At 36.7% G+C, this 26208-nt stretch overlaps 1 protein-coding gene across 5 annotated transcripts in view; it reads left to right on the forward strand.

Annotated features, from left to right (window-relative positions):
• Nucleotides 1-26208, forward strand: part of Upf2 (UPF2 regulator of nonsense mediated mRNA decay) — a 695457-nt gene that overhangs the window by 59822 nt on the left and 609427 nt on the right. For all 5 annotated transcript variants that reach the window (XR_016547840.1, XR_016547841.1, XM_090387842.1 and 2 more), the window contains exon 4: nt 23252-23346. Coding sequence is in view for 3 of the 5 variants with exons in the window: in XM_090387842.1 (XP_090243968.1) it covers nt 23252-23346 (95 nt within the window). In the remaining 2 variants the exon portion in view is untranslated. The remainder of the gene's footprint in view (nt 1-23251; nt 23347-26208) is intronic.

Here is a 26208-nt window from a genome sequence, read left to right on the forward strand (position 1 = left end):
AGTATTCTATTATTTGAAAATTACGTGTCACTAATATATAGCATTTATTTCATTATAATGGTTTTTCACATTGTTTAAACAAAGTTCTGGAACTTCCCACAAAAAATGCCCCTAATATCAATTCATCATGTATGATGAATTTTTAGAATTGTTATGAAGTGTTATGTTTATTGTAGAACATTAATCTCCCTCTGAGCTGTGCTAACGACCAGGTCATGTCTGCCAGGGGAAAAGTTGATGACGTTGTAGAGCAGATATCATCTTTTAAGGGCACAAAAGGTGATATTGTTGTACACGTTGGAACTAATGACATTAAGAGTAAGAAATCTGCAGATTTACTCAACAAGTACAGGTCAATGTTGAAAAAAAGTCACGAGTTAGGGTTGAATGTGAAAGTGTCTGCAATTCTGCCCAGACACGATAGGAGGGAGTATATGATGAGTGCCTTGTCAATCAGTTCGGCCCTGGAGAGATTGAAGGGGTAGAATTTTTTCAGCCTGGTCTGTGCTTGTAACAGGAGAGACTGCTTCTACAGGGATGGGGTACACTTAAATAGAAAGGGTGCAAGAATATTTGCTGATGCCATCGAGGGTGGAAAACTGCTAGCTTGGGGGATACACAGACAAAAAGGTTAACAGTGGCTGCAGGCAGAGGCAAAAGTGATTCTTGCACAGCTTCTATTAGAATGAGCAGCAGCCTGAAAAGCAAGGCAGTGGAGATTTCTAGGACTGCTGGGAGTCATAGTGGAACAAGTAAATAGTCATAGTGGCTGTGTTAGGGTGACTAAGAGTAGAAACAAGTGCATGTATACCAGTGCCAGGAGTGTAGTTAATAAATTTGATGAGCTTGAAGTGCTAGTCAGGACATCAAAGGCAGATATTGTTGGGATATCAGAGACGTGGTGTTACACAAACATAAGCAGTGCAGAATCAAAATTTGGGGAGTACAATGGTTTTTTTTTTTTTTTTTTTTTTGTAAACCCCAAACACGAGAGATATTAGAACCTTTAGTACTGTGCTTGGGTGGAGGTTGAGAAGATGAAAGAAGATATTTGTTGACGTTTGACTTGAACTTCTGTAGATTGTAATTTTCAGGAAATACGCATGAAGGAAGGTTGTTCCAGAAAACGGCAGTTGAATGAATAAACAAGGAAGATGAAAAGTTGGTTCTGTGAGTTTGAAGTTGGACAGTAAATGCATGTTGGCTGGTGGCAGCACGTGTTCGGACTGTTTTGAAAGAGAGCGGGAATTATAGAAGCCAATTCAGAAGAACAGTGCCCATGGAAGTATCTGTAGAAGAGGCATGCAGCAGAAACAGTACGTCTATGAGAGAGCGAGTGGAGAGACTCTGTTAGAGATGAATCATAAATTAACCTAACTGCCCTCTTCTGAATGGAATCAAGAAGCTTGAGAGAGGTTTTGGGGGCACCACCCCAGATGTGGGAACAATATTCCATGGCAGGGCGGATTTGCGATTTATACAGAGTGAGCAGCTGTTTGGAAGAAAAGTAACGCCAAGAGCGAAAAAGAAAACCAAGTTTTTTAGATGCAGAGGAAGCAATATTTGTAATGTGCTTGTGCCAAGAGAGATTAGAAGTCAGGGTAATCCCAAAAAGAGATATATCATTTTCCCTAGAAATCGGAGTGTCACTAAAGATAAGCATAGGAGCAGAAGAATTCTTTTTGCGAGATATAAGACAAGACTGAGTTTTAGAAGGGTTGAAATCAACTAAGTTGTCTTTGCCCCACTGGAGAATTATCTGAAGATCGGCGTTTAAGAAATTGGTAGCAGATTTTCGAGAAATTGAAGCTGATTGAGCAGGACAAGGTTTCTCAAAATGGAAAGTGGAATGCAATGTGCTATCATCAGCAAAACTATGGATAGGATTTCCAGTCAATGGAAGAAGGTCATTAATATACAAGAGGAAAAGAGTGGGGGAAAGAACTGAACCTTGGGGACACCGGCATTAGTGGAGAAGTTAGAAGACAAAGAGCCATGTACCATTACCCTCAGTGAGCGATCAGACAGAAAACCAATTACAAAAAACAGTTTGCAAACCATAAGATGGAAGCTTGTTTAGAAGACCTTTATGCCACACACGATCGAAAGTTTTTGAGATGTCAAGAGCAACTACTTGTGTTTCACCGAACCTTTTCATTAGTGGGTAACATAAGCCAGAATATCACCAGTGGATCGACTGACTGAATCCATACTGGCGATTGTTGATCAGACGAGAGGTTTCTAGGTAGTTTAAAATTTGGCGGTTAATTGATTTCTCCATTACTTTAGAAAGAGTAGAAGTAATTGCAATGGGATGATAATTGGATGGGAGGGATTTGTCACCCTTTTTAGGAACTGGCTGGATATGAGCAAATTTCCAAGTAGAAGGAAAAACACCTTTGGAATAAGAAAGTGAAAAAATTCGGCAAAAATAGGAGTAAGTTCAGGAGCACAGGTTTTGCAAACAAGTGGAGAAATACCATCGGGACCTGGAGCTTTCTTAGCGCAAGATTCGTCAAAATCCTTCTGACCTCCTTTTGACGGAAGACAACAGGAGGCATTGAATGGAGTGTGTTGGGAATGGTAGGAGGTGTTTTACCAAGATCATTAATACATGAGTTGGAAGAAAAATGGGATGCTAGCAGGTCAGCTTTATCCTTGGCTGAAGTGACAACAGAACCATCTGTTGTCACTTCAGCCAAGGATAAAGTGACAACAGAACCATCTGGTTTGGACAGAGGTGGGAGCAGAGATGGGCAAAAGTTGCGGCCAATGGCTTTGGCAAGAGACCAGAATGCTCGGCTACCATTAGGGCAAGAAGCATGTTTTCTACTCTTAGCCTGTTCAAACTCTAGTTTGGACTGATTAATAACTGCTTTACAATTGTTGCGAGCTTTGGTGTAGGCAGAAAATGAAACTGGAGAATTAGAAACAAGCCAATTACGATATACAACATTCTTCTCTTGAACAGCCTTAGCACATTTATTGGAAAACCAAGGTTTAGATAAAGGACGAAATTTTAAAGTGGAGTGTGGGATAAAGGATTCCATTCCTGCAAGAATAATTTCACTGACACGATCTGAGCAAATGTTGACATCAGAAGTTTTGAAACAGTAATCTGACTAAGGAAAAGAAGAAAAGAAGTCTCGCAGGTCATCCCATTTTGCATTCTTGTAACAACACGAGGTTGGGAATAGCCATGAGATAAAGGTTCCATTGGAGAAGAGACAATCACCAAGTTGTGATCTGAAGTGCCTTAAGGACCTCTCACTTCGACCGTGTACTTAGAAGGATTGTTTGTGAGAAAAAGATCAAGCGTATTGGCTGTATGATTAGGATTGTCCGGTATTCTTGTAGGTAAATGAACAATCTGTGCAAGGTCATTAGTAATTGCAAAAGCCTCAGCATCTCGACCAGCTGGGTCGGTGTGACTAGAAAACTGAAGCCAGCTGGAGTTGTGAACATTAAAATCACCAAGGAAAATTACCTCACTGTTAGGAAAGTTGGACTGGAGAAAGTCAAGTTGCAAAGAGAAGAAGTCAAAGACTTCCAAGTGATTAGTGAAATTGGGAGAATGGTAGAGAAAACAGATGAATTTGACACAATGAGGTAGAGAGATTTTAAGCCAGAGAAGATCGAAAAGAGGAGATTGCAAATTGCCAAGTCTCTGACAGGTAATATCAGAATGGACATATGCACAAGTACAACCTTTGAGGCGAAAGGAATCATACAGAGAATAATTTGAGCATCTGAGATGAGTAGTAGTTGAATCAACCAATAACTGAGATTCTGTCAGAAAAAGAACATGGGGTTTGGCAGACTGCAAGCGGAAATGGACATCGTTGAGATTAGAATTGAGACCACGTATATTTGTGAAATGAATTAGGAAGTGCTTGGGAGGTTTAGATCTTTTTGCAGATAAGCTTGCTCTGTTAGTTTGACAGTTCATGGTGTATTCAATAGTAAGAAAAAGTGGGTGGGACATGCTGTATGAAGTAATGAAATTTTTGCATATGGCGTACATATGGTAAGAATATACCCAGATCCTTGACATAACGTGGCCTCGACAATGCTCCCCGCATACACACTACTCGGACTCCCTCCAGTCACTATCTGGCAGAGTAGAGGTAGCAAGATTTTACACTAGCTGATCCGGAAGCCTCCTAGAGAGTTACCGATATTTATTATTATTATTATTATTATTATGTCTTAGGTGGCACCTAGACTTCCGTCTATCTCCACCTGATAAAGTTGACTTTGTGCAGAACCTCTGCAAAATAGACCTGTATGGAAGGTCTCTTCGCCATCAGGGAGAAGCTGTCACCTGCACAGCCGCTCCCCGTTGGCGAATAGACCGTAATGGCTGCCCATATTCACTTGGTGCTGGGCCTGTTCTTCTATTTTAAGTGCCTCATGCACAAAAATCCTGCACCCACCGGAAGTAGTGCTATACCGGTGGGTGCCAGCAATCCCGCTCCCACGCTTCCCACACCTGAGAGCCAGCAAATAAATAAATAAATAAATAAATAAATAAAATACATATATACACACACATAATATAAACAAACTAAAAGGAAAAAAAAAAAAACACAAATAATCAAAATGTATATAACCAAATCTTAATTAGTAATCATTAGATTATTCCAATGTCTTCTCCGTTGAAAAACAGTTACACAGAACTCTTGCAGTGCTTGAAATTTATCCTGATTAGCAATAAGGTCTCTTTCACAGCCTCTAACTAAATTACCAATCTTCACTTTTAGCCTTTCTCTATGTTCAACATACAAACTACAATCATATAATAAATGACTCCAAGTCTCAGGTTGACCGCAAGTGCATAAAGGAGAGCTGACTAGACCAAAGTAATGTAGTTTAAAATTTAATGAGCCATGGCCAGTTAAAATAAACGATGTTACCATAGAAGGAAAAAACCATTTGTTGTTACTATCATAAGTAAATTTAACTGTTGGAATAAACAATGTAGTCACCTCCCCAGTTGCACTAAGATCCCATCTCTGTTGCCACATACCAATCAACTGTGTTAGAACATTTTTCTTAGCTTTAGCTATCTCTATAGTGACATCAGATGTAATATTCATGAAAGACACCACTATGCCTCTTTTTTAAGTAATAACAAAGGGCCCGATACACAATGTACAAATCTAGAGGCAAATGCCCGGCCAAAACCTGCATAGCATTCGTTGAGACTGTTCTGCACAAATTAGAAATAACATAAAGCATTGAGCACTGAATCGATAACAATTTCTGTTTAAATTTAACGTTAGTAACTCTGAAGTACCACACTGATGCTCCGTACGCAACTATGGGTAAGAAGACTGCCTTGTAGTATAAATTTAAAACTTTCCTTTTCAACCCCCAATCTGACCGTGTTAATCGAATTATTGCTGCACTAAATTTTTTAATTTTTTCGTGTAAGTAATTTAAATGTGGGAAAAACGATAATCTATCATCAATTCTTATACCTAGATATTCCACTCAGATACATATGGTAAGAATATACCCAGATCCTTGACATAACGTGGCCTCGACAATGCTCCCCGCATACAAACTACTCGGACTCCCTCCAGTCACTATCTGGCAGAGTAGAGGTAGCAAGATTTTACACTACCTGATCCGGAAGCCTCCTAGAGAGTTACTGATAGGTTCGGCTGGTGTACTAACTAGCGGCCAGCCTGCAAACACCGTGTTAGGGCTGTACCCTTGAAATGTAAGGAATATTGGATCTCGCCACGATCTTCATCATAACCTCAAAAGTCATCAATCATACTGCATGATGGAAGAGATAGGGAAGGGTTGATCGGAACTTAGCTCTAGAGTATAAACATGGGTTCCACCACTTCAAGCCTCCAATGTGTACAGAAAGGATAGACAGGACAGGAAAGGAAGAAGGGTTATGCTGTTAGTTAAGAAACATTAAATCTAAGGAAGTGCATCCAATTGATGTTGGTGGATAATGCGATGTTGAATCTGTTTGGTGTGACATAAGCACTGGGAAAGGAAAAATGAGAGTAGGTGTGTGTTATAGGCCTAATGAATCTGATGAGTGTAATGAGCAGTTGTGCAGAGAAATAGAGTGTGCCAGTAAATCAGAATGTCTTATAATGGGGAATTTTAACTTTACAGATATTGACCGGAACTTGTGGGTGGTCACTCTTCCACTAGCAGGACTTTTGTGGATTTATTGGATGACTTTTCTACAGCAACATATTCGAGAGGCAACCAGAGAGAGTAATACTCTTGATCTGATTATCATCAGTGATTATTCATGCATCAAGAATTTGCGGATAAAGGAACCACTGGGTCACAGTGATCACAATGTACTGATGTGGGAATTACTGAAAGATGTAACACTACCATCAAGGCTAAAGGGAAGGGCTTTTGCTTTCGTAAAGGTGACTACAGGGGTCTCAGACAGTTTTTAAATTCTGCCTAAAGGGAAGGGCTTTTGCTTTCGTAAAGGTGACTACAGGGGTCTCAGACAGTTTTTAAATTCTGCCTAAAGGGAAGGGCTTTTGCTTTCGTAAAGGTGACTACAGGGGTCTCAGACAGTTTTTAAATTCTGTACAGTGGGATCAACTCATGAAGTTACCATCCTTGAATTCTAAATGGGAAGCCTTCAGGGACTTAATTTTGGAGGCTTCTGGGCTTTTCATTCCAACTAAGAAATGCTGTTCAAGGTTTAGGCCTAAATGGATGTCAGATGAATTAATGAGGCTTGTGGCAGAGAAGAAAAATGTATAGGATGCATATAAAGTATCAGCCGACACAGAAGCCTATGGCAGATATAAGCTAGTCTGTAATCAAGTCACAAAGGAGGTTAGGCAGGAAAAGGCAGATTACGAGAAATCTTTGGCCAAGGATGCAAAGAAAATCAGCAAAGAGTTCTTTACTTATGTAAACTCGAGAAGGAAAGGGTTGAATCAGATTGGCCCACTTAACATAGATGGGTTGACTGTTGAGGATCATGCTCAGGTATCTGATAAACTGAATGAGTATTTTGCATCTACATTCACACATGAGGAGTTATTCAATGAGGGGAGTTCCAGAAGTTTATCAAACTCTTACAGGGAGCTAAGTGATTTTGTAATAACGGAGAGCAAAATGGAGGATAAATTGTTGAAGTTAAACATAAAAAAGGCACCTTTGGTGGACGGGATCTATCCAGTTATATTAAACGAGGCAGCAAATGAAGTAAGCAAACCATTAGCCATAATTATGAGAGCTTCCTTGGACTCAGGGGAGGTCCCCATGGACTAGAGATGTGCAACTGTATCACCAATTCACAAAGGGGACACCAAAGGTGATACATGTAACTATAGACCTGTTAGTTTAACTTGTGTTCCTGGGAAAATAATGGCATCACTGGTTAAAGAAGCATTGCAGGATCGTCTAGACAAGACTGCAGTAATAGTTAAGACACAGCATGGGTTTGTTAAAGGGATGTCTTGTCTGACTAATTTGATTGGATTCAAAAATAATTTTGATATCATATATTTGGATTTCAGGAAAGCTTTTGATACTGATGCACTTGAAAGACTGCTGTACAAATTGGAGAGGCATGGCATTAAGGGTAAGTTGCTACAATGGATAAAGGGATGGTTGAGTGGGAGACAACAGAGAGTGGTAATAAATGTTATTAGTGGAGTTTCCCAGGGTTTGGTGTTAGTTTGGGCCCATTGTTGTTTTGTATATTTATCAATAATATTGATGAAGGTATATCAGATTTAAAGTCCATGTTTGCTGATGATACAAAGGTTGGCAGGGTTGTTAACGACAGTAAAGACAGTATGCTACTCCAACTGGATCTAGATAAGTTGGGCAAATGGGCTGAGAAGTGACAACTGAAGTTTAACATTGACAAATGCAAAGTACTTCGTGTGGGTAGCAATAACCCAAGAGAAATGTACCAACCCCGGGGGCTCACATCTGGTGAGTATGGGCTTGGCACACCCAGGGTCCTGAGCTGGATATCATCATTCTTCTCTTTCTTGGTGATTCCCTTCTACTTTTGACTCTCTCTCTCTCTCTCTCTCTCTCTCTCTCTCTCTCTCTCTCTCTCTCTCTCTCAGGGTAACTTGGAAATTTTTTTTTCCCCCTGGTGCAGCATAAGCCTCAGGCTTCCTTGCGCCATATGGGTATTAATAATAATAATAATAATAATAATAATAACTGTGTGGTACTACACTCAGGGAAGTGGAAAGTGAAAAAGACCTGTGGGGGTAATTGTGCAGTTCCAATATGAAGTTCGCTGAGCAGTGGAGACGGGCTGCCCCGGCAGGTCATAGAGTCTTGTCAAAGATATAGGAATTTTGCTAGCAGAGACAGTGAGGTGATTATCCCGTTATACAAGGCAATGGTCAGACCACACCTAAAGTACTGTGTACAGGTCTGGAGGCCTCATTTTAGGAAGGATGTAGAGTTGCTAGAACGAGTACAAAGACGGACAACACAATTGGTGACGGGAACAAAGGGGTGCTCTTACCAAGAAAGGCTTACGTTCTGCAAACTGCAGTACCTGGAGAGTAGGCACCTGTGAGGTGTGTAAGGCCTTGAATGGGATGAGCAAGCTGAATGCTGATGGGATTCTTCCTCTTAGATTAAGAACTTGAGGGAGCATAGATTCAAATTGAGGAAAGACAGTTGTAGAATAGATGTGTGGAAATTTGCCTTTAGCCAGTGGGTAGTTGATTGGTGGAACAGATTTCCATATTTTACTGTGGAAGTTGATAGCCTAAATAAATTTAAGACTGAGCTGGACAGGCATTTGGAATGAATGGAGGGGTGAAATGGAAGGATTTTTTTTTTTTGGGTGATGCTGCATAAGCTTGCTTTCTTGCATCATATGCCTCTACTAATGCTAAGATAATGGTTACTGAAAATCTTTAAAATTTTTTTTTTTTCTTTATTCCCATCTCAGTCTTTTCCTCCAAAAAATTTGGGAAATGTAAGGGGTGAGCAAGGTGAACACTTTCATTGGGACATATTCACAATGAAAAAGTGGTACCAAGGTCACTGGTATAGTGCCACGATGGGAGATTACTGTGGTTTATTAAGAAGGAAACCGAAATGGACTAAGCAAATTCTATGAGTGGCAAACAGTTCTAAGGAAAGAGTATATATGTAGTTCATTATATGTTTGATCGAAATATTTTAAACAAATAAGATTCAGTTTTAAGATAGCACGTGTTATTACATGATATTTGATATTGGTTGTCCACTAGGTTACTAAAATTTCAGTATATATTTCAATTTTGATATTTTGAGGATCAATGAATCAATTTCCTTTAGATTCTGCAATTGTTTCTCTGATAGTATAGAGAAAAAAAAAATGCTGTGTTGGCCAGTAAGTGATGAGACAGAGGAAATGGGTACTGCTGTTTTTTTTTCTTTTTTTTTTTTTAACTGATGCTGGCCAACACAGCACTTTTTTTTAATAATGATTAAAAAGTATAATCATTATTAAAAAAAATTTTTTTTTTGTATTTTTGAAATAAGGTAGTTATGCACTTAATAATGCTGTTTATTTAACATTAGTATTATATATGTAATTTTTTATAAGAATTTAACAGTATAAAATATTATTAATTAATTAATTAATGGTATGTGGACCAGGGACACTGCTAAATTTAAGCAGAAAGAACCCAACGACTATATGGTTATATAAGTGAGTATAAAGTATAATAGTATAGTATATAAAGTATAAAGTATAAAGGTAGTAGATAATGTCAAAATGCTAACGGAACTGAAATTGTAATTATGGAGAACAAAGAAGAGAAAAATAATAATAATAAGTAATTAGAAGTACTTAACGTTGTGTGTCCTATGATTTCAGCACCTTCATCTGGGACCAGCCGCTGAAATCAAAGGAAAAAACGGAAAGAAGTACAGCCTCTGTTTCTGACATGAAATATATGCAGCATGTGGTAAATAATCTTTGCATTCTGCCTCTGTCGGGTCAGCCATGAGATATATGTAAGCCTTATGACTTAAATTTAAATTTTAACCCTTATCTTCAATACTGATTTTCAAGTGCACCACACACTGCATATATTTCATATCAGAAACAGAGCCTGTACTTCCTGCCGTTTTTTTCCTTTGATTTTGGCAGCTGGCCCCAGATGAAGGTGCTGAAATCATAGGACACACAGTATTAAGTTCTTCTAATTACTTATTATTATTATCTTTCTTCTTTGTTCTCTGTAATTACAATTTCAGTTCCATTAGCACTTTGACATTATCTACCTACCTTTATACTCTCCACATATATATATATACGATATATTATATAATATGTGGTTTGTAGAATAAATAAAGTGTCTGTGAAAATGGAAATGAAAAGTCCACAAGGTGCCAGAACTAAGAGAAGTTTAAGAGATAGTAGAAAGTGGAAGTGAAATAGTGGTTAAACAGGTGAAAGAATTTGAAAAACCTAGTGCAAAAATGAACTGGGACTGAGGGGGAAAAAAAAAGAAAAAAGGAATATACAAGTAAATAAATAAATAACGCTATATTCAGATATGGGAGGGTGATTTTAGCAAGAGGTTGAATCAGGGGATGGCAAATATGCGTAATCTGAATATAGTAGATGAAAATGTGATACATAGCCAGGGGACTACTCCTGACCATGTATCAGGCACTGCGTTTCCAAACTTGTCTGTAGTATTTGAAAAAGGGGAGCAAATATGCAGCCTTTTATCGTAATACTAGTAGAAAAGGTAGTCCTATGCAGTTATATAGTGTAAAACATGTAAATTAAAATAAATATAAATATATGCAAATTTACAAAAGTGTAGGCCGATTGGGATAGCCAGGTGGGTAAAGTGCTTGCCTGGCAACCCAAAGGTTGTGGGTTCGAATCCCGCCTCGGGCTTGGATCAAAGTAAAATGCAAAAAGTTTGGGAGGTGCATTATGGCCACAGAAGCCAATGCGCCAACAACTAACAAAAAAAAAAAAAAAAAAAGTGTAGTATGGAATAATTTCATGCATTTCATATACAAATGTATATGAAGTGCATGGAAAAGTATAGACAAGCAAATGGTATAGGTAATGGTGAATTCTAGGGGAGGGGAAGGGGAGAAAAGATGTTCAAAAGAAGGCAAAAATAGCGATAGGATTTAGGATAGCCGGAGCGTTCGTATCACCCTTGTATTGCACTAATAGTTTTACGAATGGGAAAAAAAATAGAAAAAGACAGTATAAAGAAAAAAAGTGTAGAAAAGTCATTAAAATTACTGAACTTACTGGATGCATAAGGCCCAACCTTAAAGGGTTCTGGTATAAGCAAGCGTTAGTAAAAATGGGTGTTAATACCATAGGCTTGTAGAGAAGAAGGGAAATCGAAACCAAACCTAAAAGTTACCTGAAGTCATTAAGTAGAGCGGAGGAGCGACGTACACAGCCAGGAATCAAAAGGGAGAAAATGACAAGTCACCGAGTTTTTAAAGATTTAGAGAAACAGATAGGGATGACCTCTATTGTTGAAAAAAATATTTCGGAAAGATGGCCTGAATTTGCTTGTCTATACTTTTTCATGCACTTCACATACATTTGTATTATATTCCACATTACACTTTTGTAAATTTGTATTTATTTTAATTTATATGTTTTACCCTGCGTAGCGACTACCTTGTCTACTAGTATTAAGATAAAAGGCTGCATATTTGCTCCCCTTTTTCTAATACTACAGACAAGTTTGGAAATGCAGTGCCTGATACATGGTCAGGAGTTGTCCGCGATGAATTTCCTGGCTATGTATCATATTTTCATCTACTATATTCAGATTATGCATATTTGCCCTCCCCTGATTCGACCTCTTGCTAAAATCGCTCTCCCATATCTGAATATAATGTTATTTATTTATTTACTTGTATATTCCTTTTTTTTTTTTTTTTTTTTTTTTTCCCCTTCAGTCCCAGGTCATTTTTGCACTAGGTTTTTCAAATTATGTCACCTATTTAACCACTACTTCACTTCCACTTTCTACTATCTCTTAAACTTCTCTTAGTTCTGGCACCTTGTGGACTTTTCATATCAATTTTCACAGATACTTTTATTCTACAAACCACACATTATTTATATCCATTTGCTTTACTGCTGCACTACGCGTTTTAGAGCATTAGACATATTATAACTTTTGTTATTTTCCTTTTTTCTGCTTATTTTGCTTCAACTGTTATATATATATACACACACACACACACACACACACACACACACACTGGTGTTCAAAGAAAGTGCATCACCCCTTAAAATTGTAATTGTCATCCGAATAACGTAAGTATATGGCAATATTTCTTACAGATTACATCAGATAAGGTTGACACACATAGGTGATGACGTAATATTGCATCAGCTGTTACTTTCAGCTATATAAGCACGCTCTGCAAGAGTTGCAGTCATTCCTTGTTTGTGTCAGGATGGCACGTTATGTGCGGAAGGATGTTCTTCCTGTCATATTGCTTATAGAGTGTCTTGTAATCAGTTGACAGTGAGTAGATTTTTTTCCAAACTCAAGAATACTAGTTCTGCTGATAGGAAAAAAGGAACCGGACACAAACGAGTCTCCATTCCACAACAGGACCGCATTATAAAAGCACCTTAAAAACCATAAATCTTCTTCGTGTGAACTGAAAAGAGAATGGGAAGAACATACAAGAGTGGTAGCAAGTGCAGTAACAGTCAGAAGAAGCCACTTCAAAAATGGACTTGTAGCCCGTCATCCTAAGAAGAAGCCCCTGCTCACACAAAATATGAAAAGGGCCTGATTAATTTGGTGTAAGGAGCATGTCAAGCAGCCCCCGAGCAGTGGAAGTCAGTTATTTTCTCAGATGAGAAGAAATTCACCCTGCATGGTTGTAATGGGAGACAAACAATTCGCCGTAGATGTGGTGAAGAATACCATCCAGGCTGTATGGTGTTTACAGTGAAATTCCCTACCAGCCAAATGATATGGGGGTGCATTTCGTATCGTGGAGTGGGTCACCTGCAGTTTATAAAAGGTTCTGTAAATGCCAATGGATACCTGGCTATATTGGAAGGCAAATTGCTGCCAACCATTTCAACCTGCCAAGTAACTGCATCTTACAATGACTCTGCTCCTTGTCATTGGGTGTAGGCACTTCTGTAATTACTTTAGCTTCATTTATGCATTAGAGGTTCAACAGTAAAGTAATGTGTTTACGTTTGTTTCAGGTGAAAAAATGGTTGGAAGAACAGTCCAGTACCACTCTTAGCTGGCCAGGAAACAGCTCGGACCTGATTCCTATGGGGAACTGTTGGCATAATATGGAATCTACAGTTCCAGAAAGAAACCAAAGACCCTTCGTGAACTTCAGGAAGCCATAATTCATATTTGGAACTATGAACTATCAGTTGATTATCTTCAGAAATTGATCTTGTCAATGCCTCGACAGTGTGCTGCTGTCATCAGGGCCAGAGGCGGTTAAACTAAATATTAGTTTGCACCTGGTGAACTTTTCATTTTGTGTTCCATTTAAAATGATAAACTGAAGCAAATCGAGGGCTTCTCATAACATTTCAGCCAGAATTGTTGTGTTTACCGAAACGGTTGTATAAAGGTTGCAAATGCTTATTTTGGAATATTTTGAGAGCACCTGTCAAATATTACTTAGCTTTGCCTTAACTATTAATAAATATCTTTTGTTTATATTTCTCTTTGTGATGCTAGTCGTTAATGTAATATACCATTGCGAAAAAGGGTTAGAAATGTGAAATTCCTAGGTGATGCACTTCCTTTGAACACGTGTGTGTGTGTGTGTGTGTGTGTGTGTGTGTGTGTGTGTGTGTGTGTGTGTGTGTGTGTGTGTGTGTGTGTGTGTGTGTGTGTGTGTGTGTGTGTGTGTGTGTAAAATGTTTTGTATAATATTGAAGATAATAATATAGAAGATAATTCAAGCAGACAATACCGAGCTAGATTTAAAGAAACATAAGGGATATAAAAAAAATATATATACATATATACATACATACATAAAACTTATTATTATTATTATTATTATTAGCAATATGGTACAAGGAAGCCTGAGGCTTATGCTGCACCAGCCAAAAAAAAAAAAAATTCCCGAGTTACCCCGTGTGTGTGTGTGTGAGAGAGAGAGAGAGAGAGAGAGAGAGAGAGAGAGAGAGAGAGAGGCATCACCAAAAAAGAGAAGAATGATGATATCCAGCTCAGGACCCTGGGTTTGCCAAGCCCATACTCACCAGATGTGAGCCCCCATTGTCTACCCACAATCTAGATGACTTCAACTTGGGCTAACCACCCAGATTGAAGGCAAAAATCAACGAGTTCTCTCTTTCTGTAATGATCAATATCTGCTAAGATATATAAAAAATTCAGAGATTAAGTAATTTGAATCTAAACCAATTAAAGGTAGTTAAAATTTTTTTACTATCTAAAGAAAGATAGTATAAATGTAAGCATATATTGAACATCGTTGACCCGACAGAGAACGTAATTTAATAATTAAAATAAGAATAAATGTAAAGTATAAGGCATATCTACCATATCCAGGACATAATGTAACAACTAGTCATCATGAAATAATAATCCCTCTAGTGAGTATTTATATGGTGACCCATATGTGATCCCTTAAAAAATAATTAATTAATTAAAATAAATTAACGCAAAGAGTTAATGCATATATATGTGTGTGTGTGTGTGTGTGTGTGTGTATATATATATATATATATATATATATGTATATATATATATAATTATACATATATTTGAATAACGTTTAAAATAGTTGGAAACGGAATCTTTCATAATAAAAATAAAATAAAAAGGTACAGCATACATCAGAGGCAGCAAAAAGCATATTCCGCTACATGATGCTTGAAATATAACCATACAAATAAATTAGAATGAGAGTTAAAATAATAAAATAATACCAGCAGTATGGCAAGACAAGAGCGAAAATAGTCGAAATTAAACCTAAATTAAATCAAACCAAACAAGGAGGAAAGAGAGTGGAGATAACAAGAGTGAAAATATTGCAGCAGAAACTCTCTGAAATAATTTAGAAAATCTAAATATAAGAATAATAATTCATTGAATTTTGAAAGCCAATTAAATAGAAATTTAACAGCACCCCCTCTGACGGGCACCAGGTCCAAATTTATGTGAAATATCACCAACAGAGATGTAAACCATTACAATGAAACAAAACAAAAATAGACTGACTGCATTATGCCCCATCTCGACAGAGGACCACAAGGCCAATAATGGTCAGAGAATCACTGCATTTCGATCGCTGGACAAATCATCGCAGATATACATATACAGCAGGCCCCCCCGTTATAACGCAGTTTGCTTTACGCTGCTTTGCTATAACGCTGTTCTTATATTATAACCCGTATCTGACTATAACTCTGTCACAGATCACTAGAACGCTCTTTTACAGATTGCATTTTTGGCATATTTAACGAAATCGTTTCATTTGATGGAGTCGATAGCTTGAAAATGAATATAAAAATACGGTTAAAACGTTTCCCACGCTCAGTGAAATTTTCTCGCACGCTAATTTAATTGCAGTACAGTGACTTGTTACGTAGTTCCGAGATCAACATTTTAAAAAATTATCAAGTATATTGCTTGTAATATTTGCATTATATGCATTTATCCGAAGTCTAGTCATCACTCAGTACAGTATTAGACATTGTGCGACGCCTCCGTAGCCAGGTGGGAAGGAGCAGTAGTGTGTAGCATACCCTTCTTGATTAGACCGGGGTTTGAGCCCGTCACCACCAAATGCGGAGGATGTGGAAAGGTCAAGGGAATAACCACCGCATATTCCCAGAGCAATATGGCCTTAGTTGCTAATGCTCCTAAAAACCAAAAAATAACAATAACAGTAGATATCGTGCGTAATGGACGGTTTACTTGAACATTGTATCATAATTAATGCAACCAACGCAGTTACATTTTCGAAGAGTTAATAAAAATTTTAAAAAAAGAGAGAGAGATTAGCCTATATGATGATCTGAAGAAAACTCACCTAAAAAAAAAAAAAAAAAAATTGGAACCATTTAAAACTAGTAAGGGCTGATCGAATAGATTTAAAATCCAGGGAGAAGCCGCAAGTGCAGATCAAGGAGCCGAAACTTTCAAAAAAGAACTTGTTAAAATTATTGAAGAGGGGTATTGTGTGTTATACTTCTCAACAAGTTTTTAACAGAGGCACCTCCATAGCCAGGTGGGAAGGAGCAGCAGTGCGTAGCACACGCTTCTTGATTAGATTGGGGTTCGAGCCCGTCACCACCAAATACGGAGGATGCGGAAAGGTCAGGGAATGACCACCGCATATCCCGGAGCAATATGGCCTTAGTTGCTAATGCTCCTAAAAACCAAATAACAAACAAACAAACAAACAAGTTTTTAACATAGATGAAGCAGGACTTTTGTGGAAACGAATGCCTAAAAGAAGTTTCATATTGAAAGAAGAAAAAAACATGCCAGGTTTCAAAGCAGCGAAGGATCTGTTGACTTTATTGTTGAGTGGTAACGCTGCGGGGGATTTAAAATTAATACCCTTTTTAGTTTATTTGGAAGAGGGCCAAAGTTCAACCCAAAATCGACATATTTTAATGATTAAATTCATCAATTAAATTAAATCAATTTAGATCAATTAAATTCATGATTTTAATTGGAATTTTAAGTTTAATTTTGATACTTAAGTAGTTACCATATAATTATATACATATGTAATGCAGAATATTTATATGTTCAAATATTTGAATATTAAATATTTTGACCGACATTTGTGCATCTTTTCGCCACCGTTTATTATTGATTAGGAAATATCCTGTGGCCCCGATCGCAACTCACAAATACATATGTTACCTTATGGGAATGTAGCGGTCGCTTAGCATGGATTCACTTAGCGCTCTGTTTTTCCGGAACGAATTATCAGCGTTAAGTGGGGGTCACCTGTATATGTATATCTTGTCTTGCCATACTGCTGGCATTATTTTATTTTATTTTATTATTTTTTTATTTTAACTCTCATTCTAATTTATTTGTATGGTTATATATATATATATATATGTATATATATATATATATATATATACAAATATATATATATATATACACACACACACACACACACAAATATATATGTATGTATATATATATATGTTTTAAAGGAAGCAACAGTTTAAGATATTAATAATAAAAATAGTAATAAAATATGGACCTGGGACACTGCTATATGCAGAATGTACCCAACGACCATAATTGCTACCTAAGTTAGTAGTCATGAAAGGCAGTGTGCTAATGTTACAGTACTAGTAATGCTAACAGAGCAAACAGAACAGAAATCGATATCATGGTGAACAAAGAAGGGTGCTAAGATAAAGGAGAAGTAATAAGAATTAATAAGAATAATCTAGTGCCATTCGTCCTGTGACCTCAGCACCTTTTTCAAGGGCCAGCCCCCAAATCAAAGGAGGATGTGGCAATAAGTGGGTAAAGCCTCTGTCTGACATGAAATACATGCCGCACATGGTGTACGTGAAAAGTAGTAAGGCCCATCCGTAGCCAGGTGGGAAGGAGCAGCAGTGTGTGGCACACGCTTCTTGATTAGACCGGGGTTCGAGACCGTCACCACCAAATACGGAGGATGCGGAAAGGTCAGGGAATGACCGCCGCATATCCCAGAGCAATATGGCCTTAGTTGCTAATGCTCCTGAAAACCAAACAAACAACAACGTGAAAAGTAGGTAAAGTTAGTTAAAAAAAATTTTTTTTTTTAAAACAGGATTTAAATAGCAAGAAATAGGATTATTTACTAGGGTCGTGTGGGTTTTGGCGATCTGTACTGCTGTGGAGAAATAAAAGGTTTAAACTGAATGTGGGCTACGGTATATGGTATAAACTGGCAACCCCTGGTGTAAGAAATCAGGAAAATTTAAAATTAAATAAATTAATTAAATAAGTTGAGCTAGTTACCCCATGTGTTGCAAGTTGGAGCTTATTAAAATACTTTAAATTAGCAAAGTAGTAAATTTAAACAGTAAATTAAAATTAATTAAACCAATTTATTACGAATGTAAAAGGGGTTACCCTTTTAAGGTTAAACGGGTGAAGGAATGCATCCCAGGATAGAAAGGAATAATAGGCTAGCAAAGTAGCGGTAAAAAGTCGCTGAACTTTGTATAGGCGAAGAAAGTGTTTGAAGCAGAAAAGGAGCATCTCGGGTATTACGTTCAGTAAACTAATGGCTCACGAGAAATAAAAATATAGGAGTAGGAGAGCATAAAGAGTACTGAAGACAAAAAGATGGTGCTAGGGCAGTTCGGGGTTGCTATACCCATTCCTATAGTAGGACCCTGAACATAGTTCTGTGAGCATCCTTCAGGTATTTATGTATTGTATATGAAGATAAAAAAATAAAAAGTAGATAAATAAATAGATAAAATAATAATATATAAATGATAAATGAATACTTCTGTAGAAAACCAGTTGGGGGGGTACAGGTTTTCTACGCTTGTAAGACCCCAAAGAGGCTAGGAGTATTGTCTATACATATGTACAAGCCTAACAGTTATGTAATATCACTTAGCCACGATATTATTGATATCAGTAGCAGTTAATCAATTTTTTATATTTGATAATACTGAGAAAAAGGCACTGAGGTCACAGGATGAATGGCACTAAGTTACTCTTATTAATTCTTATTACTTCTCTTTTATCTTAGCACCCTGCTTTGTTCACCATGATAGCGATTGCTGTTCAGTTTGCGCTTTGTTCTCCATACTTAGCGTTACTAGTACCATAACATTAGCACATTGCCTTTCACTTCTACTAACTTATATATATATATATTTTTTTTTTTTTTTCACCCTTCAAGAATGCACTTCCAAAACTTTTACTTGAAAAAATTATACAAGTTTGTGAACACAAAATGCAACAATAATCAGTGTGCGCTAAGTAAAGCTCTGATATGTGATGAAGAAGAATAGCACTGTAACTGGCAAGATTCAATTTTTGTTATGATAGCATGAAAACAAAACAGTTATCTGTAGAGGTATTCTTCTTTCATTATATAGCACAAATTTATAAATTGTATTGTGTTCGTGATTGCTTTTATGATTTTTTGTTACTTAAATTATATTATTCAATTAATCAAAATTTGTAAATGCGATAAACAGATAGCCACATATAGTATTTCAAAACTAAAATAATGCTCCCAATAGCTTGCATCCATGATTCTACCAAACATGTTGAACATAAACTGCTTTTAATTTTTAAAGCAGTTTATTATCAGCAAGGAAAGTCATGGAAGATTCATGGACACTACAGATATAAGCTATCAGGAGTATTGTTTTTTGTTTTTTTTTTTCTGTTTTAGAATACTATATGTGGCTAGTTGTTCATTGTTTTGCAAATTTTGGTTAATTGAATAATATACATTTTATTGTATTGACCTTTTTTGATTTTATGATTTTTTAATCATGAAAGCAATCACAAGCTTAGCGCTATTTATCATATGCACAGTGTAATAAGCAGAATTCCTCTTCAGATAACTGTTTTGGTTTTCATGCTGTCATAACAAAAGTTGAATCTTACCCGTTATAGAGCTGTTATTCTCTATATCTGATAGCTTAATTTAATATTCAAATATTTATTAGAGTAATATCATGGTGAAGTTCAGTATTTGGTATAAATTATTAACTTATTATAAAGAATATTTAATATTTACTCACCTTTTTGACAGTGTAGTTGAAGAGTATTTTGCTGTGACCATAGTGGTAGTAGTACAGCAGTCGTTATTCCGTATCTGAAGACAGAGGTGAAGGGGAATCCTCAGCTTCAGATTCTTCTGAAATGTCCACAAACGGAGGCACTGGTGTCATCTGTTTGCTTGTAGGTGGTTGAGATGTACAAGCAGTTGGAGGTGAAATAGGAGTGGGAGTCAGTGAAGTTTGCTTAAAGAAAGCATCCAGCTTCAGTTGGTTGCCACTCTTATGTTGTTTCTTAATAATGATTGCCCTGAACTGCCAAAAGTGTTCATAGTAAGGGACAGTTTCAGGGTCAGAAGATGTCCCTATGTAGTGGATGGCGATGTCCATAAGATTTCTCATTTCAGACAGTGTAGGCTGTGCTGGTGTAATTTTCTCTTCCTCAATATCTTCTTCTTCTTCCCCTGCCTTGCCATATTGAACCTCATCCACAATTTCTTCTACAGTGAGGACTTGGTAGCCAGGATCACTCTAATCATTTTCAAGCCATTTCAGAACATCATCTTCAGTTGTTTCCTGGTTGCCAGCATTTACAAGGGTGCGCTGAAAGTCATTTGTCTCAAATTCTTTAAAAATCTTTCAAAATCCAAATTTGGTTCAATGTTGTACAACAACAACTTCTAACCATTTACCAAAGTCATAGTCTTCATCTCCTTCCAAGCAGCTGCAAAGTTAAAGAGCGCAGACTTAATGTTGTATGCTCGTAGATTCTGAAGTGTCCTGGCTCCTCGTGTGTCTTCTGCATTTTCTTCATCCTCCAACGCAACCATTACTTCTTCCAAAAAGTTCTTCTTATACAGCCTCTTGCAGGCTGCAACTATTCCCTTGTCCATTAGGAGGCAAAAAAAGACATTTAATTCTGCCATCCTTACTAACTTAGCACTAGGGTGAGCAGGGGTGTTGTCAAGAAGCAACAATGCCTTTAATTGAGGAAAATTTTCAGGACATCTGTCTGGAAGCTCCTCACATCAGGGACAAAGTGGTTGAAGACCCAGTCAGAAAAAAAATCTCTGAAGTAAACCACGCATTCTTTGAGCTGGTGTAAATAACAGGCAACTGATTCATAATGTCTTTAAGAGTGCATGGTTTCTTTGATTTCCTTACCACCTTGCATCAGGTGATGCAAGCCATTAGCACTTGCACAAAGTAAGGCAGAAAGTTGCTCCTTACTTAACTTGCGACCAAGAGTGCTGTGTTCATGTTTGCAGGCCAGCGTATTTTCAGGAACCGCATGATAGAAGATGCCAGTTTCATCAGCATTGTAAATCTGTGATAAAATAAGGCCCTCAGATTTAATAAGTTCATTTATAAATTTTCTAAATGGCTCAACTTGTGAAGTGTCTGCACGTAAAGATTCACCACAGGTTTTCTTGTTCACATGAAAATGCCTTTTTTCTAAAACACCACAGCCACCCATCACTTGCCGTAATATTAAGTCCCATGTGTTTTCCAAGAGTTTCACATGCAGATTTCAACTCAAAATTTCGTACATTAACACCACTAGATCTCTGTTGAACATACTACTTATACACAGCTACTAAGTTTTTATCTTGCACAACTTTCATGTGTTTTCTACTCCTCTCTGTAGAACCACATTTAGAGCTATCAACACTGTATTTAAAAAAAAAAAAAACGTCGCAATTTGGCCTTTGATTTATGGATATCAGAAACAGTTTGTTTTTTTTTTTACGCCGTAAATTTCACAAACATGTGCTACTGAGATGCCTTGTTCTAATTTCTCAATTAGCTCTAATTTCTGTGCCACATTTAAGTTCACATGCTTTCTTTTAACTCCTCTATCACTTGATGCCATTTTAAATTGTAAGGATTGCAAAATTATTTAATAAATAAAGTCACAATTCAGAAATCACAGAAACACTCTGTATACAACCTGACCTCACAATAGCTTGAGGCAGACTGAGACCGAAACAGAGCAAGTCAGTAGACCTGCAGTTTAGTGTCCTGGGTCATGTTCAGCTCGCAAGTCACTGCCTGCTGTTATCTGTAATCTGGGAAAACAGCAGTTTGAACACGTTTTCAGAAAGAATAAAAAACAATTTCCTGAATTTAATTTAAAAATAAAAGTAGGTAATTATCAAAACAGTAATGGAAATAGGTAATTATTATTAATTTTTAATTAATAATAACACTGAAGTTTTGTATAACCTAAAAAAAATAATATGGTCGAGATTAATATGTACATTACTGTATTATTATTTGTCCAGTCCATTAAATCCGAAATCCGTTATATCAGGGTCCGTTAAATTGAGGGTTTACTGTAATAAATGACTGCTGATGTGTTGTCCTTAGATGCTCTTGGTCTACACGAGCATTGCTTGCCTTCAACACTTCAGACCATCATGAAATTTTGCTATGACCCTCTGTTGACTCACCACTCTTCCCACAACAATTCATAAATGTGTGTCACATTTTGACCACTTAAAGTTTCAATTCTGAACTGTAATCTGACCTAAAGCAATATGACCATCCATTTTTAAAAGCCTCAACACAAATGTTCAATGCATGAACTGATTCAAGTGCACTAATGTTGAGATTAAACTTTAAATTGTTATCCTGATAAATGTCAGTCATGCTGGCATATGGAGTGAGGAGCATGTGCATGGTGTGCATTACTTTTGGGATAACTCTCATATATATATGTAACAGTATACAGGGTGTTCCAATTTATAGTTCCAGTGGTTTTTCTCTCTTATTTTTGGGTTTAGAAGATTCACTCTAGATTTTTTTTTTTTTTTTTTTTTGTCATATTTATGCTGTGTTTGAATTTTGTTTCAGTTTTACAATTTTTAACTTGAAATTTGCTTGATCAGTTTTTTTTTTTTTCCCCAAATGAAAATTTGTTGTCCTTCATTCAGTGTAAAACATTATATCAATGTTCTTTTAAAATTAACTTAAGCTGATATTATTTACTTCCTCATGTGATGCTCATTTCTCAACAAAAGCCACTTTGTGCTTCTCTAGCATACTGATGGTTTCCAAACTAAACTGATGATAGGGAGCAGTTTTACCATTGACAAAAGAAGCAATTTAGATAAAATTTAAAGTTAGAAATCATAAAGTCTGATGTTAAAATTGGTTAACTGGTAATATTTTGCAATTTTAATATCACATTCAATTATATCAGTACAAATATAACAAAAAAGGTGTAGATGACAAACCTAAATATAAAAATAAGCGAGATAGACCTCTGGAAACTTCAGTTGGAATGCCATGGTAACTTATCAAGTGGTGACCAAGGTAATCAAGTGGTCACCGTAATAAGCAGGGTCGCTGTTTCTGTCATGATGTATATATACAAAACGTTTACATCACAGCTGATGTCGGCATGGTAAATCATGACCACTTGATTACCACTTGTTTGATAAAATGAGATTTTTAATGATTTTGATATATTTCATTTGAAATACTATGCATGTAATACTTAAATACTGTTTGATATTACAGATGAAAACCTAAGAGAATGTGATATTCTTCTGGATGTATCATCAACAAATCGATTACTTCCGGAATGCGAGGACAAAATGGAAGAAGATCCAAAAGTAAATATATAATCACTTTCCAGTTATGGAAACATTATCTGATGATTATATTCTAATCATCATTCTTCCATTATTTATTGTAGGATTATTTACATTTTAGACAGGGTTTAATCAAAATTCTAACCATACAATACTGGAAAATAAGAGAATGTGCTATATGGTTAGGAAATGATATGATTAATAGCCATGAAGATAAAATATATGAATAATAAAACATATATGTATATATATATATATATATATTAAGATACTGTTATACCATGTGGTTTGGAAAAACAAAATGGCTTTTGTTGACAATATCAGCATCATATGATCAGGATTATTTCTGAATTCTATCATCACACCTTAAGTGGGGCTGAGTTAGAGAGGGGGATGGTGTCACTTGCAGTACTCACTCTTGAAGCAGCATGACTAAATTACCAAGTTTAGCAGAAGTGACTTTCTTTTCTTATTTAGTCTCACTTAAGGTTTGGCAGTAAGATTTGGAAAGAATCCTGAATAGCCGACCGGGCTAGCCGAGTGGGTAAAGTACCTACCCGGCAACCCAAAGGTCGCGGGTTCGATTCCCGCCTCGGGCTTGGATCAAAGTACTGCAAAAACCTTGGGAGGTGCAATATGGCCACAGAAGCCGATGCGCCAACAAACTACCAAATCAAAAAAAAAAAAAAAAATCCTGAATGTTACTGGCTGACAAGGTGCCTCTGTAGCCAGGTGGGAAGGAGCAGCAGTGCGTAGCACATGCTTCTTGATTAGACCAGGGTTCGAGCCCATCACCACCAAATACGGAGGATGCGGAAAGATCAGGGAATGACCACCGCATATTCCCGGAGCAATATGGCCTTAGTTGCTAATGCTCCTAAAAACCAAAAACTAACTAACTGGCTGACAATTTAGGATTGATACTGTGCTTTCAAATGATATAGAGCTGTTTTGTTTTTTACTGTTCTACACAGTATAAGAGTCTTATTATGTATATATTTTATCTTAAGGGAACATGCTGTTGTACAGTTAATTTTTATTCTTTTCATAATTTAGTGTCAAAATATTACAGTATTTTTTTTCTTAAGTTTGAATAAAATTGTTATTATTTTAACTAACTTTTACTTTATATTATACCATGTTATTCAAAAGCAGGTTTATATATATATATATATATAGACAAATGTATTTTATCAGTGTATTGGGTAGGGGTGCTGACTTGTCAAGTGTAATTACAATGGAAAAAATTGAGAATGCTTACAAGGTAAAAGCAGATTATCTGAAATTAAATGAAATTAAGATTAACATAAAAATAATAATGATGACAAAAATGGTACCTAATGCAGTGGGTCCTAGGACTTTTGACTACTTTATCAGAGGGTCGGCAACCAAAACTGTAGGAGCCACTGTAATAAGCATGGTCTCTTTCTGTTATGATGTATATGTACAAAACGTATACATCATTGCCAACTTAAGATAAAGGAATAAAGTCAGGTTTTTGACAGCTTACTGTATGCTTAGACCAATTCTGGTCTAAGCATACAGTAAGTTGTCAAAAAATCTGACTTTATTCCTTTATCTTAAGTTTACTTTGTTTAAATTTCATACAGGGCCTTTTGCCTTCATTTTTTAATTCAAGCTTTCATTCAGTTTTCCTTTGAGGATTTAATCGGCATTATTTTAGCATTTTAACTTTACTTTATGTTTGAATTTTATTCCTTCCTTTTGGTCTCTGTTGGGTCAGCTGTGATGTATACGTTTTGTATATATACATCATAACAGAAACAGAGACCCTGCTTATTACGGTGACTCCTGCGGTTTTGGCTGCCAACACTCGGATGAAGTAAAGTCTTAGGACCCACTGCATTAGATACCATTTTTGTTATGTTAATTTCATTTAATCAGATAATCTGCTTTTACCTTGCAGGAATTCTCCATTTTTTTCCTTTGTAATTACACTTAACAGGTCAGCACCCCTATCCAATACACTGATAAAATACATTTGTCTATACAGTCGGTCCTCGTATAACACGTGTTTACATTACACGAATTCGATCATACACGATTTATAAATAGGGGAACGTTATCTTATATAACACGAACCGAATTCGCTTATACACGATTCGCCTTTGTGTTTACAAGAAATGGCAGTCGAACGCGGAATCACCCCCAACTGAACGCAACACGATAGGAATGAAGAAGACTCTGAAAATGTATTATGTGTTTTATATCAGTGAAAGGGAAACACATTTCTCCATAATAACGTAAAAACCAGCACAATTCCAGTTATCGATATAATAGCAAATGCAATTAGATGGAGTTTACTACCAGTTTATAACAGATTCCACTAGCAGAAACACAACTGGAAATTGTTTTTATTGTTTTATGGTAGTAACCCCCAGAAATGTGCTTTAGTAAAATGTGAGGTGTTAATAGTGTATCTCTGCCTTTACGGTGTTGTTTATTCACTTGCTACACGCGCGCAGCTTTGTTTATGAGTATCAAGCGTGCTTCCTCATTTTGTAATTGTGCTTTATTCCCTAAAAATGAGTAAAATACTTAAAAGGTGTGAAAAGCAAGCGTTCTGGCTAAGACACTGCAGATTCAGAGGGAAAAAAAAAAAGCAATATTGATAAACAGAGGCGGCCTGGATCAAAAATTCTTAACCGGGAAAATTTATAGTGGCCTCATACTACGGTTTATGGCCAAAATCACACCGGCCTCCGGCCCACCGTGGTTTCCCCCGTAAGGCTTCTGTCCGCCTCTGTCGATAGAGAAAAAATATGAAATTGTGAAACGCTTTGAGCGAAACAAAAGGCCATGTGATATTGCACGTGCTACAGACCTAAATGAGGCAACGCCGAGAATTACAAAGAATGCAGA

Source organism: Mastigoproctus giganteus, chromosome 13 (assembly GCF_048544385.1).
Source record: "Mastigoproctus giganteus isolate SK-2022 chromosome 13, ASM4854438v1, whole genome shotgun sequence".
NCBI lineage: Eukaryota > Metazoa > Arthropoda > Arachnida > Uropygi > Thelyphonidae > Mastigoproctus > Mastigoproctus giganteus.